At 47.4% G+C, this 16,952-nt stretch overlaps 1 protein-coding gene across 5 annotated transcripts in view; it reads right to left on the bottom strand.

The window, feature by feature from the left end:
* The window catches only part of palld (palladin, cytoskeletal associated protein), a 508,296-nt gene that overhangs the window by 189,304 nt on the left and 302,040 nt on the right, over positions 1 to 16,952 (bottom strand). For all 5 annotated transcript variants that reach the window (XM_070877935.1, XM_070877956.1, XM_070877941.1 and 2 more), the window contains one exon: positions 8,050 to 8,356. In XM_070877935.1, the coding sequence (XP_070734036.1) occupies positions 8,050 to 8,356 (307 nt within the window). The remainder of the gene's footprint in view (positions 1 to 8,049; positions 8,357 to 16,952) is intronic.

The following is a 16,952-nucleotide window of genomic DNA, read 5'->3' as shown; positions in this document are numbered from 1 at the left end:
TAAATTGTCCAGCTGGCCTGTCTCTCTTTGGGGCTGGGGAAAGGGGGTGGTGGGCGGGGGGGGGGGAACGAGGGTGAAAAGGAAGACACAGACACAAACACAACTTTAAATTTCTAAATATTCTTACAGCCAGGGACGCGTTAGGGATCCCAAGCGGGTCCAGTGATTGGGCAGCTAAGCTCCATGGGACACCATATACGACCATAAGAAATAGGAGCAGGAGTAGGCCATTTGGCCCCTCGAGCCTGCTCCACCATTCAGTAAGATCATGGCTGATCTAATCCTGGCCTTAGCTCCACTTCCCCGCCCGCTCCCCATAACCCTTTAATCTCTTATCGCTCAAAAGTCTGTCCATCTCCACCTTAAATATATTCAATGACCCAGCCTCCACAGCTCTCTGGGGCAGAGAATTCCACAGATTTACAACCCCGAGAGAAAAAATTCCTCCTCTTCGGTATGTTGCAGAAGAGGTTTACGAGAATGGTTCCCGGGATGAGGGATTACAGTAACGTGGATAGGTTGGAGAAGCTGGGGTTGTTCTCCTTAGAGCAGAGAAGGCTAAGAGGAGATTTGAGATAGGTGATTAAAATCATGAAGGATTTAGATAGAGCAAACTTAGATAAAGAGAAACTGTTACCACTGGCTGAAGGGTCGATAACCAGATTTAAAGTGATTGGCAAAAGAACCAGAGACGACATGAGGGAAAACATTTTTTACACAATGAGTGATTAGGATGTGAAAAACACTGCCCGATAGGGTGATGGATACAGATTCAATAGTAGCTTCCAAAAGGGAACTGGATAACTACTTGAAGGAGAAAAAAATTGCAGGGATATGGGGAAAGAGCGGGGGAGAGTGGGACCAACTGGATTAGTCTTCGAAAGAGCCGGTCGATAAGCTGAATGGCCTCCTTCTGTGCATACTATTCTGTGATTATGTGGTTCTGTGATTCTATGCAGCACCGAGCACAATCAGGAGGATCATTGAATATTTCTGCCAGTTTGTTGTCCTGTTATATTAAATAAGCAGCTGGCCTTTATATTGTTGAAAGAAAAACACTCCTTTCCCATGGTAAAGGATAGGGACTGACAGGCACTCAGCTCCAGCAGCAGAGGTTTGAGGAAGTCTGCCCCAGGCTGGAGCCCTGGTCTTCAGGTACTGGACAAGCTTTGGGCACCAATTTTGGGACAGACTTTCACTTTACTGGCAGTGATTGTCGGGGTCCGTTGCTGGGTCCCTGAGAACAAAAGGGGCAAGGAGGGAATGGAGTCTAGTCGGTGCGGGATGCCAGGAGAGAGAGAGAGAGAGAGAGAGTGAGAATGAAAAGACTACAATACTCTCACACTCCGAGCTTGGGTTACAATTCTCTCTCGCCTTGGGATCAGGGCATAGTTCGTTCCCCCTTCGGTTAAACTAGCTTGGCAGGGGGCTGGGAACCTGAGAACAAATTCAATAGGGAAGCAAGTGAAGCTGAAATTGCAAAGCAAGAATGTAGAAAGTGAATTTGTAAGACAGAGGGAGCAAGGGTTAGTAAGTACTAATTAAAGAGATCTTCCTGTGCTAAATGGTATATACTTCAATGCAAGGAGTATAGCGAATAAGACGGATGAGCTGAGAGCACAGGTAGACACTTGGGAGTATGACATTATAGCCATTACAGAGACGTGGCTGAAAGAGGGGCAGATTTGACAGCTCAATATTCCTGGTTACAGGATTTTTAGACAAGACAGAGAGGGGAGTAAAAAGGGTGGTGGGGGTGGAGGGGGCGGCGATCGCGATATTGATTAAAGAAACTATTATAGTTGTGAGGACGGATGATATGTTAGAGGGATCATCAAATGAGATCATATGGGTTGAACTGAAAAATAAAAAAGGGGCGATCACATTGCTGGGCGTGTATTATAGACCCTCCAAACAGTAGGAGGGATTAAGAACAACAAATATGTAGGCAAATTTCTGTGAAGTCCAAAAACCATAGGGTAGTAATAGTAGGGGATTTCAACTATCCTAATATTGATTGGGACAAATATAGTGTGAAGGGTATAGAGGGTGCAGAATTCCTAAAATGCATTCAAGAGAACTTTTTTAGTCAGTATGTAACAAGCTCAACACAAGAGGGGGCGGTTCTGGATTTAGTTTTGGGGAATGAAGCTGGGAAGGTGGAAGGGATATCATTTGGGTGCCAGTGACCATAATTCAGTCAGATTCAAGGTAGTTATGGATAAGGACAAGGTTCGACCAGAAATAAAAGTCCCAAATTGGGGAAAAGCTAACTTTGCTAAGTTGAGAAGTGATTTGGCCACATTGGACTGGAAACAGATACTTGAAGGTAAAACAGTGTTGGAACAGTGGGAGGCATTGAAGGAAGAGATCCGGAGGGCTCAGGCCAAACATGTGTCCTTAAAGAAAAAGGGGACCTGCATCAGCCTGTATCTGGATCAGACCTCAGCCCTCCCCTCCCTATTTCCCTTCAACACTCCTCACTCCCCTCCCCTACTCCCTTCCCCACTCCCTCCCCTACTCCCCTGCCCCACTCCCTTGCCCCACTCTTACTTCCATTCCCCCTCCCTTTCTTCTCTTCATCCCTTCCCCACTCCCCTTCTCCCTTCCTCACTCCTCTTCCCCACTCCCACACCCCTTCCCCTTCTCACCTTCCCCACTTCCCTTTTCACCTACTCCCCTTCCGCACTCCCCACTCCCCTTCCCCATTCCTCTCCCTGAACCTCTTTGCCCCTCTCCTACTTTAAGACACTCTTTAAAACTCTTTGACCAAGCTTTTGGTCACCTGTCCAAATAGGAACATAGGAGCAGGAGTCGGCCATACGGCCCCTCGAGCCTGCCTCACCATTCAATAAGATCATAGCTGATCTTCTACCTCAACTTCACCATCCTGCCCGATCCCCATATCCCTAATGAGGAAGGACTGGTGATGGAAATAAACAAAAATAAGAACAAGGTTGAAGATCGCAAAAGAATAGCTGAGGAGGAAATTTGCATTAACACAGTGTTGTCTGTCAGAAATTGCCACTTAACCGCACACACTAATATGAGTAGAAAACACCTTAACCCACTCACATAATGTACTTTTATTGGGTATATTTACTTAAACATCTACTACCATTTGGTAACCGAGGAAGTAAAGTGCTCACAATGATCGAAACAACACTCGCGCACTCTATTTCTCATCTTACCAACAAATCCTCAGAAAGGTCAAAGTTCACAGGTGTACCCCGTGCCAACATTGAGATTACGTGCCCAATCTATTACTTGTTTACTAATCAGAAACGCATTGGATTCCCGATTAACCACACATGGCTGGTGTCCAATGAAGTGGAAAACATTGCAACAACAGAACAGAAGCCAACATGTACGCACCTTATCTCAGATGGAGCAAGGGTTAAATGCACCGAAGGTTCATTCCAGCTGGATTACAAAACACTACGGCCCGAAGAAAAACACAGAGGCGTGGCAGACCGCAAGAATCTAATTGGCACATCTGAGGGGTTCCTGATTGGAAACTTAATCCTTTCACTGAAATTTGCTTCTGATTACACAGAAGAAAGCGTAAATATGTTGGCTTTGGCCAGAAAGGACAGTCTGTAGCCCACTGAGTGTACCTTTTGATTTCCTGCCAATTAGGCAGCAGATGCGAGGCATCAAGGTTTTTAAAAAATTCGTTCACAGGATGTGGGCGAGGCCAGCATTTATTGCCCATCCCCAATTGCCCTTGAGAAGGTGGAGGTGAGCTGCCTTCTTGAACCGCTGCAGTCTGTCTTTGTTGTAGCGGTTTGGTACAAGCAGGGAAGGATAACAGATTTTTTCCCCCTGCAGGACATTAATGAACCTGTTGGTTTTTACGACAATCCGGTAGTTTCATGGTCACCATTACTGATACTAGCTTTTATATTCCAGATTTCCCCAGCTACCATGGTGGGATTTGAGCTCGTGTCTCCGGTTATTAGTCCAGGCCTTGGGATTACTAGTCCAGTAACATAACCACTAAGCTACCATACTGCTGCAGTAAGGTGGAGTAACTCTTGATGGGGTGCGTCAAGGGGGCATTCTTCATGGCAACCAATCAGCGATCTCACTGTAACAAGGTCTCGACTGACCGAGAAGGGGAATCCTAAACTGAAATTGTATTTCCCTTTACACCAGTTTAATCCATGCAACTTGATAATGTGTCAGCTGTGGCTCAGTGAGTAGCACTCTCACCTGAGTCAGAAGGTTTGTGAGGTTCAAGTCCCACTCCAGAGATTTTGAGCACATAATCTTAGGCTGACATTGCAGTGCAGTGCTGAGGGAGCGCTGCACTGTCAGAGGTGCCGTCTTTCAGACTAAACCGATGCTCCGGCTACCCTTGCAAGAATAGGGCAATACTCCCCTGGTGTCCTGGCCAAAATTTATCCCTCAACCAACAGCAGCGTTCCAGTTAATTTTTATTTTTGGGGTGAGCAACCTCTTTGATGGGCTGTGCAGTCCATTCAGATTTCTGTGCATGCGCGGCTTTTCCATTCAGAAGACGGTGATCATAGAAACATAGAAAATAGGTGCAGGAGTAGGCCATTCAGCCCTTCTAGCCTGTACCGCCATTCAATGAGTTCATGGCTGAACATGCAACTTCAGTACCCTATTCCTGCTTTCTCGCCATACCCCTTGATCCCCCTAGTAGTAAGATCCGGCTGTGTGGATCCATGAGACAGACACGTGGCCGCACAACTTAAAGGTAACATTGAGCAACATTACTAAAACAGATTAGCTGCTCCTTTATTTCATTGCTGTCTGTGGCAGCTTGCTGTGCGCAAAATGGCTGCTGTGCTGTCTATGTACTTCAACAAATGTAACAAAAGTGACTGCACTTCAAATGTACTTCATAAGTTGTGAAGCGCTTGGAGATGTCCTGAGGTTATGAAAAGCGTGATATAAAGGTCTTTCTTTCTTTCTAACACATTATTGACAATATGTCTCTAACACTGTCACAATCAGCCTCACGTCTCCCTGATTTGCCGAGGATGGATGCTGAAATTTCAACTGAACACATTCGAACGCTCATTCCTAAACTGTCTTTTCTTGCTTGAAGCTTGAGATTATGGGTTATGCACAGACTTAAGCAGCTCTTGAATGTCAGACTGTGCCAGAATTTAACAAAATATCCGATAACATCAGTCTGGCCGATTTTCATTTGCACTGCATTGGTGAGATAAGCAGTGAGGAAAGACTACGGCTGTTTGATCACTAGGCTCTGCAGATTTACAGCAGATAGTCTCCAGTGTTGTTCAAACGTTGAGGCATTTATATCCTTTCCTTGGTATTTTAACAGAAGTGCTCACAGTACATGGGTTAAGCGTCCGTTAAAATGGAGGATACAATATGAGCACGGTAAGTGTTTGTATAATATCGCCGGCAGCAATTCAGCCACTTATAGGTCTCCGCTGCATTGAGTGAAAGGTACAGACACACACACGCTCTCACACACACGCGCTCACACACACGCGCTCACACACACGCGCTCACACACACGCGCTCACACACACGCGCTCACACAAACACTCCACACGCTCACACACACACACCCGCACACACTCAACATGCTCACACACACTCACACACACTCCACACGCTCACACACACGCTCACACACATGCTCACACACACGCACACTCCACACGCTCACACACTCACAGGCGCTCACATGCACACAAACTCCACATGCTCACACACTCACGCTCACACACACACACACACGCTCACACACACACGCTCACACACACACACGCTCACACACACACACGCTCACACACACACACGCTCACACACACACGCTCACACACACACGCTCACACACACTCCACACGCTCACACACATACGCGCTCACACACACACACACACGCTCACACACGCTCACACACACACGCTCACACACACACGCTCACACACACACGCTCACACACACTCCACGTGCGCTCACACACATACACGTGCGCTCACACACATACACGTGCGCTCACACACGCTCACACACACACGCTCACACACACACACACACACGCTCACACACACACGCTCACACACACACTCCACACGCTCACACACATATGCGCTCACACACACACACACACACACACTCCACATGCTCACGCTCACACACGCTCACACACACACGCTCACACACACACGCTCACACACACTCCACGTGCGCTCACACACATACACGTGCGCTCACACACATACACGTGCGCTCACACACATACACGTGCGCTCACACACACACACGTGCGCTCACACACGCTCACACACACACACACTCATGCACACACACACTCATGCTAACACACTCACACACACTCCACACACACACTCTCACATGCTCACGTGCACACACACACGTTCACACACACACGCTCACACACATACACATGCTCACACACACACTTATACAGACTTTTAATCAAGGAGCCTATAGACAACTAGGATGAAACAATACTCATGTGATGGTTGTTAGGAGCAGTGAAAAATGTTTTAAAAATTGCGTCCTGAAATTGGTATACGGTGCAACCCTTTTAGGCCCCAGAAAGCGGGCACAATGTATACCACTATACCTGACACAAGACTCCCAAAGCAAGCGCTCTACTCGGATCTCCTACATGGCAAGCGAGCCGCAGGTAGGCAGAGGAAACGTTTCAAGGATACCCTCAAAGCCTCCTTGATAAAGTGCAACATCCCCATTGACACCTGGGAATCCCTGGTCCAAGACCGCCCTAAGTGGAGGAAAATATCCAGGAGGACGCTGAGCACCTCGAGTCTGGTCGCCGAGAGCATGCAGCAATCAAGCGCAGGCAGCGGAAGGAGCGTGCGGCAAACCAGTCCCACCCTCCCTTTCCTTCAACGACTGTCTGTCCCACCTGTGACAGAGACTGTAATTCCCACATTGGATTGTACAGTCACCTGAGAACTCACTTTTAGAGTGGAAGCAAGTCTTCCTGGATTGCGAGGGACTGCCTATGATGATACCACCAATGTATACCAATCTCTACCCCAGTGCGTTCAAGTACTTTTTGTTGCATGGGGCCCACTCCAACTGCCAGGAAGTCGGATCAGGCCTATCACGTAAATTGAGTTTGACACACCTTGCTGTAGATATGTTATTGATTATATGAAAGAACGCTATCACTTTCTTTTTACATAGAATTACAGTGAGTCTACAGCACAGAAACAGGCCTTTCAGCCCAACTGGTTCATGCCGATGTTTATGCTCCATGTAAGCCTCCTCTCACCCTTATTCATCTCACCCTATCAGCTTATTATATTCCTTTCTCCCACATATGTTTATCTAGCTTCCCCTTCAATGCATCTATACTATTCGCCTCAAATACTCCTTGTGGAAGTGTGTTCCACATTCTAACCACTCTCTGAGTAAAGAGGTTTTCTCCTGAATTCCCTATTGGACTTATTGGTGACTATCTTATATTTATAGGCCTCTTGTTCTGGTCTCTCCCACATCTTCCCTACCTCTACCCGATCAAACCATTCCATAATCTTAAAAACCTCTATCAGGTTACCTCTCAGCCTTCTCTTTTCTAGAGAAGCGAGCCCTGGCCTGTAATCTTTCCTGAAAGGTATATTCTCGCAGTTCTCGTATCATCCTTGTGAATCTTTATTGCATCTTTTCCAGTGCCTCTATAGCCTTTTTATAATATGGAGATCGGAAGTGTGCCCAGTAACCCCAAGTGTGCTTTTATATTAAAAAACATAAGAGCAAAGATTGACGTAGATCGCTGTTCCTTCATCGTCGCTGGGTCAAAACCCTGGAACTCCCTCCCTAACAGCACTGTGGGAGCACCTTCACCACACGGACTGCAGCGGTTCAAGAAGGCCGCTCACCTACCACCTGCTCAAGGGCAATTAGGGATGGGCAATAAATGCCAGCCTTGTCGGCGACGCCCACAAACCGGAACGAATAAAATAAAGCAAAAATTTCCTATCAACGTACTCAAGCCCAAAAGTGCTCTATTCAATGGAAATCGGAATGAACAAACTGGGGTACTTACAGCTTGGGTTTAGCAGCCAGTGGTGGCGGTTCCTTCACTGGGGAGGGCAGTGTGGCTGCGGACTGCATGGGTTGCCCTTGGCTTGGTCCGTTGATCTCCTGGGCGGAGGAGGTACCATTGGGCTTCTTCTCAGCGGGATTGAGCTGCAGTTGGAAGGCGGTCACACTTGGTTTGATCTCAAGGCTGTTCACCCGAGCTGTGTCGATGGTCCGCTTCGGGGGCAACTCCAGAGAACTAATTTCAGTCTGAGGCGGAGGGGTGAAATTGTTTACTAAACCATTCCCATTACTTGGAGCACCTTCATTTTCTGCAGAGAGAGAGAGAGAGAGAGAGAGAGAGAGAGTGCAATTAAAGCAGTTATTTAATTAATGGTTACATCATCATCACAGGCAGTCCCTCGAAATTGAGGAAGACTTGGTTCCACTCTAAAAGTGAGTTCTCAGGTGGCTGTACAGTCCAATACAGGAATTACAGTCTCTGTCACAGGTGGGACAGACAGTGGTTGAAGGAAAGGGTGGGCGAGGAGTCTGGTTTGCCGCACGCTCCTTCCGTTGCCTGCGCTTGCTTTTTGCATACTCTCGGCGATGAGACTCGAGGTGCTCAGCGCCCTCCCAGATGCTCTTCCTCCACTTAGGGCGGTCTTTAGCCAGGGACTCCCAGGTTACCAGTGGGGATGTTGCACTTTATCAAGGAGGCTTTGAGGGTGTCCTTGAAATGTTTCCTCTGCCTACCTGGGGCTCGCTTGCCGTGTGGGAGTTCAGAGTAGAGCACTTGCTTTGGGAGTCTTGTATCGGGCATGCGGACAATGTGGCCTGCCCAATGGTTACAGGTGTTTGGCGGTAATGGTTCTGGACTAGCAACTCAGGATTCATGAGTTCAAATCCGACCTTGGCAAGTTGTGAAGTTGAATTCAATAAATCTACCAACTTATGGGCTGGCCACCACCAGAAAAAGAGCCAGGCATGTTGGCAGATTGCCTTAAACCCAACTGGTTCACTAATGCCCTTCAGAGAAGGGAAATTGCCACCCCATCCTCTATCTGGTCTCGTGCTCACACTATCTGGTTGACTTTTAATGCCCTCAGAAGTGGCCCACGGAGCTGTAAATGGATGGGCAATAAAAGCAGTGTTCCCAATGTCACATAGAACTACCCAGAATTTACAGCAAAGCAACAGGCCATTCGGGCCATGCTGACGTTTATGCACCACACGAGCCTCCTCCCACCCCAACTTCATCTCACCCTATTTGCCTATCCTTCTATTCCTTTCTCCCTCATATGTTTATCCAGCTTCCCCTTAAAGGCATCAATACTATTCACCTCAACCACTCCCTGTGGGAGCGAGTTCCACATTCTCACCACTCTCTGGGTAAAGAAGTTTGCCCTGAATTCTCGACTGGATTTATTAGTGGCCATCTTATATTTATGGCCCCTAGTTTTGGACAGCCCCACAAGTGGAAACAGCTTCTCTACGTCTACCCAATTGAATCCCTTTCATAGTTTTAAAGACTTCTATCGGGTCACCCCGTCAGCTTTCTCTTTTCAAGAGAACAGAACTCCAGTCTGTTCAGCCTTTCCTGATAAGTATAACCTCTCAGTTTTGATATTGCCCTTGTAAATCTGTTTTGCACCTTCTCCAGTATACACTTGGAGTTACTGTGCACAGCTCTGGTATCCGAATGGCCTGTTGCTTTGCTGTAAATTCTGGTATCCAATACCAGAGCTGTGCACAGTAACTCCAAGTGTATAAAAAAGTTTAACATAACAGTGCTGCCTACATTGCAAGAAAGAGTAAACAAAAATTACAGCACTGATTCTATCAACGTAGCCTCTGGGGCTCACACCGACATTGCTTCTGCTGTGACATAAACAGCAATGTTATAAGCAGATATACAAAAAAGACATAAAAGGATGTCTCCAGAATGCCAATATTTTCCAAGCAGTTCTTTGTCGAAAGAAAGAAAGGGGGGAAAGAAAGAACTTGCATTTATATAGCGCCTTTCACAACTTCAGGATGTCCCAAAGCACTTTAACAGCCAATGAAGTACTTTTGAAGTGTAGTTATATTTACAGCAGCCGATTTGCGCACAGCAAGCTCCCACAAGTAGCAATGTGATAATGACCAGATAATCTGTTTTAGTGATGTTGGTTGAGGGATAAATACTGGCCCCAGGACACCGGGTAGAAGTCCCCCGCACTTCTTCGAAATAGTGCCACGGGATCTTTTATGTCCACGCAAGAGAGCAGACATCTCATCCGAAAGACAGCACCTGTGACAGTGCAGCACTCCCTCAGCACTGCACTGGGTGTGTCAGCCGAGATTTTGTGCTTGTGTCGCTGGAGTGGGATTTGATACCCACAACCTTCTGACTCGGAGGCGAGCGTGAGGCCAGTGAGCAGTGGCTGGAAAAAAATCCTACACTTAAAAAGCTGCTGCAAGGGTGACCTGTTCCACAGGGGCCCTGGTGTTAAACGTTCTCACTCGGATCTGGAGGCATCGTGTCAGTGACCCTTCTTTACAAAACACACAGGAAGAAGAAAGGGCTTGAACTGAGACCACCACCCTCAAGGGAACGGTAACTAAGTTCATTATATGGCTGGGAAAACTAGCTGCAACTTGGCTTGCCAAGTATAATGATTGATTTACACTTTCCCCTCGCCAGTTTGCTCTTCTCCCGACTCCTTGCTGCGTTAGTTCCACGGGCACCAATACCTCCCTGCTACCTCACTGTGGTTGTTGTTATTCATGCGCGAGGGTTGACAGTGACGGTTAGCGGCCCGTTCAAATGTGGTGGGGGAGGGGTAGGGGCGAGGGGGCCCAATGCTCGCCCAATCCACTTCCAGTAGAGGGCGCTGGATAGTAAGCCACAGCAGATCTTCCCCTCTTGCGAACCCAGGGGTACCGAGGCCAATTACAGTAATCCACAAACCCAGGCTGACACCTGTAGGGACCTGTACAGCTCGGGCACTCTCTGGATAATTTCACTGCACCACTGGGGAGCCCAATCATTGGCTGTTAATACCAGAGCTAGGCTGTGACTTACATCGAAGACAGCAAGTCTTGATTCATGGCTTGTTTCAATGTGCTAACGGTTCTAGTTACATGGTTCCCTAGAAATGTAGCATGCCATGAGTTCATTAATTTTACCAAAGTGTTTTTTTCCATTCATTCTGGGAATATGGCCTTCACTAGCAAGGTCGACATTTATTGCCCATCCCTGGTCGCCCTTGAGAAGGTGTGGGTGAGCTGCCTTCTTGAACCGTTGCAGTCCGTGTGGTGAAGGTTAAAAAAGAAAGACTTGCATTTATATAGCACCTTTCACGACCACCGGACGTCTCAAAGCACTTTGCAGCCAATGAAGTACTTTTTGAAGTGTCGCCACTGTTGAAATGCGGCAGCCAATCTGCGCACAGCAAGCTTCCACAAGCAGCCATGTGGAAACTGGTATTCCCACAGTGCCGTTAGGGAGGGAGTTACAGGATTTTGACCCAGTGACGATGAACTAGCGACCGATATATTTCCAAATCAGGATGGTGTGCGACTTGGGAGGGGAATGTGGAGGTGATGGTGTTCCCATGTGCCTGCTGCCCTTGTCCTTCTAGGTGGTAGAGGTTGCGGGTTTGGGATGGTGCTGTCGAAGGAGCCTTGGCGAGTTGCTGCAGAACATCTTGTAGATGGACACACTGCAGGCACGGTGGTGGAGGGAGTGAATGTTTAAGGTGGTGGATGGGGTGCCAATCCAGCAGGCTGCTTTGTTTGTTAACCTGATAACAATGGCATTACTTTTTGCCCACTAGTAATAAGAGATTGAACACATTCCATCATCACAAGGCCACCTGGATTTTTACAAGGCTTGTTGTACGGGCTGGCTGCCAAGAGAAATATTTCAGCTTACCATCACTGGTCTTTCTTGGTACTATAGACAAGCCTGTTCTATATATATATATATAAATAAATGTTCCAGTGGTAGTCTGCCAGTAAGCCTAAGGGAAATACTTTCAAGGCAAAGTACTCCCCCTCAGAAGCATTACATTAAATAATTGGAAGGTATCTATCAATAGGAATGATAGTTCAAAGAGCTTGTTTTGACATTCCATAGGGCATCCTAAAATTCTCTTGGTATCTACACAACATGATGTTCTGTATAGCCACCTGAACTCTTTAATTAAAAGTAGGTTGCTTGGGTAACAGACGTTTATTAATATTTGTTCACGGAATGTGGGCGTCGCTGGCAAGGCCAGCATTTATTGCCCATCCCTAATTGCCCATGAGACGATAGTGGTGAGCCGCCTTCGTGAACCGCAGAGGGCAGTTAAGAGTCAACCACGTTGCTGTGGGTCTGGAGTCACGTATAGGCCAGACCGGATAAGGACAGCAGATTTCCTTCCCTAAAGGACATTAATGAACCAGTTGGGTTTTTATGACAATCCAGTGGTTTCATGGTCACAATACTGACACTATTTAATTAACTGAATTTAAAATCCACAGCTACCATGGTGGGATTTGAACTCACGTTTCGAGATCGTTAGGCCAAGCCTCTGGATTACTAGTCCAGGAGCTCAGCTTTAGCCCCAGTACTGTCTGAGAGTAGGTACATAGGACATAGCATCATAGGAACCTAGGACCAGGAATCGGCCATTCGGCCCCTCGAGCCTGTTCTGTCATTGAATTAGATCATGGTTGATCTGTACCTTAACTCCATCTATGGTTCCACATCCCTTAATACCTTTACCGGATGAATCTGTCAACCTCAGTTTGGAATCTTTCAATTAACCACCATCCTCAACAGCTTTTTGGGGGGAGAGAATTCCAGATTTCCACTACAATGGCAGTAACACGGTAGTTGCACCGATTGAGTCACCTTTATGTACAAACTATGTATAGTTTTGGTTTCCATATTTACGAAAGGATATACTTGCTTTGGAGGCAATTCAGAGAAGGTTCACTAGGTTGATTCCGGAGATGAGGGGGTTGACTTATCAGGAAAGGATGAGTAGGTTGGGCCTCTACTCATTGGAATTCAGAAGAATGAGAGGTGATCTTATCGAAACGTATAAGATTATGAGGGGGCTTGACAAGGTGGATGCAGAGAGGATGTTTCCACTGATAGGGGAGACTAGAACTAGAGGGCATAATCTTAGAATAAGGGGCTGCCCATTTAAAATTGAGATGAGGAGAAATTTCTTCTCTCAGAGGGTTGTAAATCTGTGTAATTCGTTGCCTCAGAGAGCTGTGGAAACTGGGACATTGAATACATTTAAGACAGAAATAGACAGTTTCTTAACTGACAAGGGATTAAGGGGTTATGGGGAGCGGGCAGGGAAGTGGAGCTGAGTCCATGATCGGATCAGCCATGATCTTATTGAATGGCGGAGCAGGCTCGAGGGGCCGTATGGCCTACTCCTGCTCCTATTTCTTATGTTCTTATGTTCTTACATCCAGGTCACCACATTACAGGAAAGATGCGATTGCACTAGAGAGGGTACAGAGGAGGTTTAAGAACATAAGAAATAGGAGCAGGAGCAGCGGTCAACAACCAGGGTGCATAGATTTAAAGTAAGTGGTAGGAGGTTTAGAGGTGATTTGAGGCAAAATGTCTTCACCCAGAAGGTGGTGGGGGTCTGGAACTCACTGCCTGAAAAGGTGAGAGAGGCAGGAACCCTCACCACATTTAAAAAGTACTTGGATGTGCACTTGAAGTGCTGTAACCTACAAGGCTAGAGACCAAGAGCTGAAAATTGGGATTAGGTTGGATCGCTTTCAGTCGCAGACACGATGGGCCGAAATGGCTTCCTTCGTGCTATAAATTTCGATGATTCTATCCAATTCTTATTTGAAAGGTGCCTCAAGAATACAGTATTTCGCTTTGCGTATCCGAACCTGTGAGACATTTTTTCCAGAAAAAGCTGGGACAAAGTTCTCGCCTTAATTCTCTTGCGATCAGCAATAATGCACAAACAGTGAGGTCACTCCAGGCCATGTAAACAAAGATTCCTCAGTGACTACGGGAATTTTCTGGCGGGAACCATGGCAAATTGCCCAATATTCTCAAATGCTATTTTGGAGACTGATTGCAAGAGTGGGGGCTGGGGTGGGGTGGGGGGGGGGGGCGGAGGGGGGAGGGGGGAGGCAAAGGGAGGATGAGGAGGAAACTCTGGGAATGCCTGACCTGAAGATACCTCCAACCAGTGCAGCTCGGTGAAATTAAGTACCAGCTTTTAGCTACACATGAATTATAGTCCACAAACAGACGCACCTTAATCTGAGTAAAGGAACGCTGATGATCCCTTCCCACCCTTTTCCTCAAAGATAAGATGTTCCTTCTGCTATTCTTGGAAGAACACAGTGAACTCGCTTTGCATCAAACAGCCAAAGCACAACAGTCAGAATTATGCCTGAGATGGCGCCTATCCAAAGCACTATTCATCATGGCAGGCAGTAACTAGTGGGGTGCCGCAGGATTCAGTGCTGGGACCTCAGCTATTTAGATGAAGGAATTGAATGTAGTATCTCCAAGTTTGCAGATGACACTAAGCTGGGTGGCAGTGTGAGCTGCGAGGAGGATGCTACGAGGCTGCAGGGGGACTTGGACAGGTTAGGTGAATGGGCAAATACATGGCAGATGTAGTATAATATGGATAAGTGTGAGGTTATCCCCTTTTGGTGGCAAAAACAGGAAGGTAGATTATTATCTGAATGGTGACAGATTAGTAAAAGGGGAGGTGCAACGAGACGTGGGTGTCATGGTACATCAGTCATTGAAAGTTGGCATGCAGGTACAGCAGGCAGTAAAGAAAGCAAATGGTATGCTGGCCTTCATAGCGAGGGGATTTGAGTATAGGAGCAGGGAGATCTTACTGCAGTTATACAGGGCCTTGGTGAGACCACAAGTTGAGTATTATGTGCAGTTTTGGTCTCTTAATCTGAGGAAGGACATTCTTGCTATTGAGGGAGTGCAGCGAAGGTTCACCAGACTGATTCCCGGGATGGCAGGATTGACATATGAGGAAAGACTGGATTGGCTAGGCTTATACTCACTGGAATTTAGAAGAATGAGAGGGGATCTCATAGAAACTTATAAAATTTTGATGGGGCTGGACAGGTTAGATGCAGGTAGAATGTTCAAGATGTTGGGGAAGTCCAGAACCAGAGGTCATAGTCTAAAGATAAGGGGTAAGCCATATCGGACCGAGATGAGGAGAAACTTTTTCACCCAGAGAGTTGTGAACCTGTGGAATTCTCTGCCACTGAAAGTTGTTGAGTCCAGTTTGTTGGACATATTCAAAAGGGAGTTAGATGTGGCCCTTATGGCTAAAGGGATCAGGGGCTATAGAGAGAAGGCAGGGGTGTGGCACTGAGGTTGCATGGTCAGCCACAATCATATTGAATGGCAGTGCAGGCTCGAAGGGCTGAATGGTCTGCTCCTGCACCTATTTTCTATGTTTCTATGTTTCATCATAGGCAGTCTCTCGGAATCGAGGAAGACTTGCTTCCACTCCTGAAGTGAGTTCTTTGGTGGCTGAACAGACCAATATGAGAGCCACAGACTCTGTCACAGGTGGGACAGATATTTGCCGAGGGTAGGGTTAGGCAGGACTGGTTTGCCGCACGCTCCTTCTGCTGCCTGCGCTTGACCTCTTCACGCTCTTGGTGTTGAGACTCGAGGAGCTCAGCGCCCTCTCGGATGCACTTTCTCCACCTCGGGCAGTCTTCGGCTAGGGACTCCCAGGTGTCAATGGTGATGTTGCACTTTACCAGGGAGGCTTTGAAGGTGTCCTTGTAACGTTTCCGCTGCCCACCTTTGGCTCGTTTGCCAGGAAAGAGCTCCACATAGAGCATTTGCTTCGGGAGTCTCGTGTCTGGCATGCGAACCATGTGGCCTGCCCAGCGAAGCAGATCGAGTGTGGTCAGTGCTGGGGTAATGTACTTGTTGTGCATTACCCTAACGTTACATGAGGTAGGCAAAGCCATAAAACAGCTCAAGAATAGCAAGGCTACGGGTGCGGATGGAATCCCTGCTGAGGCACTAAAGTATGGTGGAGAGGCGCTGTTGGTATGGATACATGACCTCATCTCTCTCTTCTGGGGGGAGGAGAGCATGCCGGGAGATCTGAGAGATGCAGTGATTTTAACCAGCTTTAAAAAAAGGGGACAAGTCCGACTGCGGCAACTACAGAGGAATCTCCCTGCTATTAACCACTGGGAAAGTTGTCACTAGAGTTCTCCTCAACCGTCTTCTCCCTGTGGCTGAGGAGCTCCTCCCGGAATTACAGTGCGGATTTCATCCCCTACGGGGCACAACGCACATGATCTTTGCAGCGCGACAGCTGCAGGAAAAATGCAGGAAGCAGTGCCAGCACTTATACATGGCCTTTTTCGATCTTACAAAGGCCTTTGACACTGTCAACCGTGAGGGTCTATGGAATGTCCTTCTCCATTTCGGATGCCCTCAAAAATTTGTCAACATCCTTCGCCTGCTCCACGACGACATGCAGGCCGTGATCCTTAAAGCCCTATTACATAAGACCAGAGCTGTGCTGGGGGCTATATTAACTATATACACAAAGCTTGCCTTTCCCGAGTCACTGACTCCATTCTTCTCCCCAACTTCTGTCTGAGGCTGAACCACTCTGTTCGCAACCTGAAATGAGCTTCCGACCACAGATCCGCAGCATAACTAAGACCGCCTATTTCCACCTCCCATAACATCGCCCGTCTCCACCCCTGCCTCAGTTCATCCGCTGCTGAAGCCGTCATCCATGCCTTTGTTACCTCTAGACTTGACTATTCCAACGCACTCCTGGCTGGCCTCCTACATTCTACCCTACATAAACTAGAGGTGCTCCAAAACTCGGCTGCCCTTGTTGTAACTCGCACTAAGTCCTGCTCACCCATCATCCCTGT

Source organism: Pristiophorus japonicus, chromosome 1, assembly GCF_044704955.1.
Source record: "Pristiophorus japonicus isolate sPriJap1 chromosome 1, sPriJap1.hap1, whole genome shotgun sequence".
Classification (NCBI taxonomy): Eukaryota; Metazoa; Chordata; class Chondrichthyes; family Pristiophoridae; genus Pristiophorus; species Pristiophorus japonicus.
Note: the sequence above shows the minus strand (reverse complement) of the source record. Positions and strands in the feature narration are given on the sequence as shown.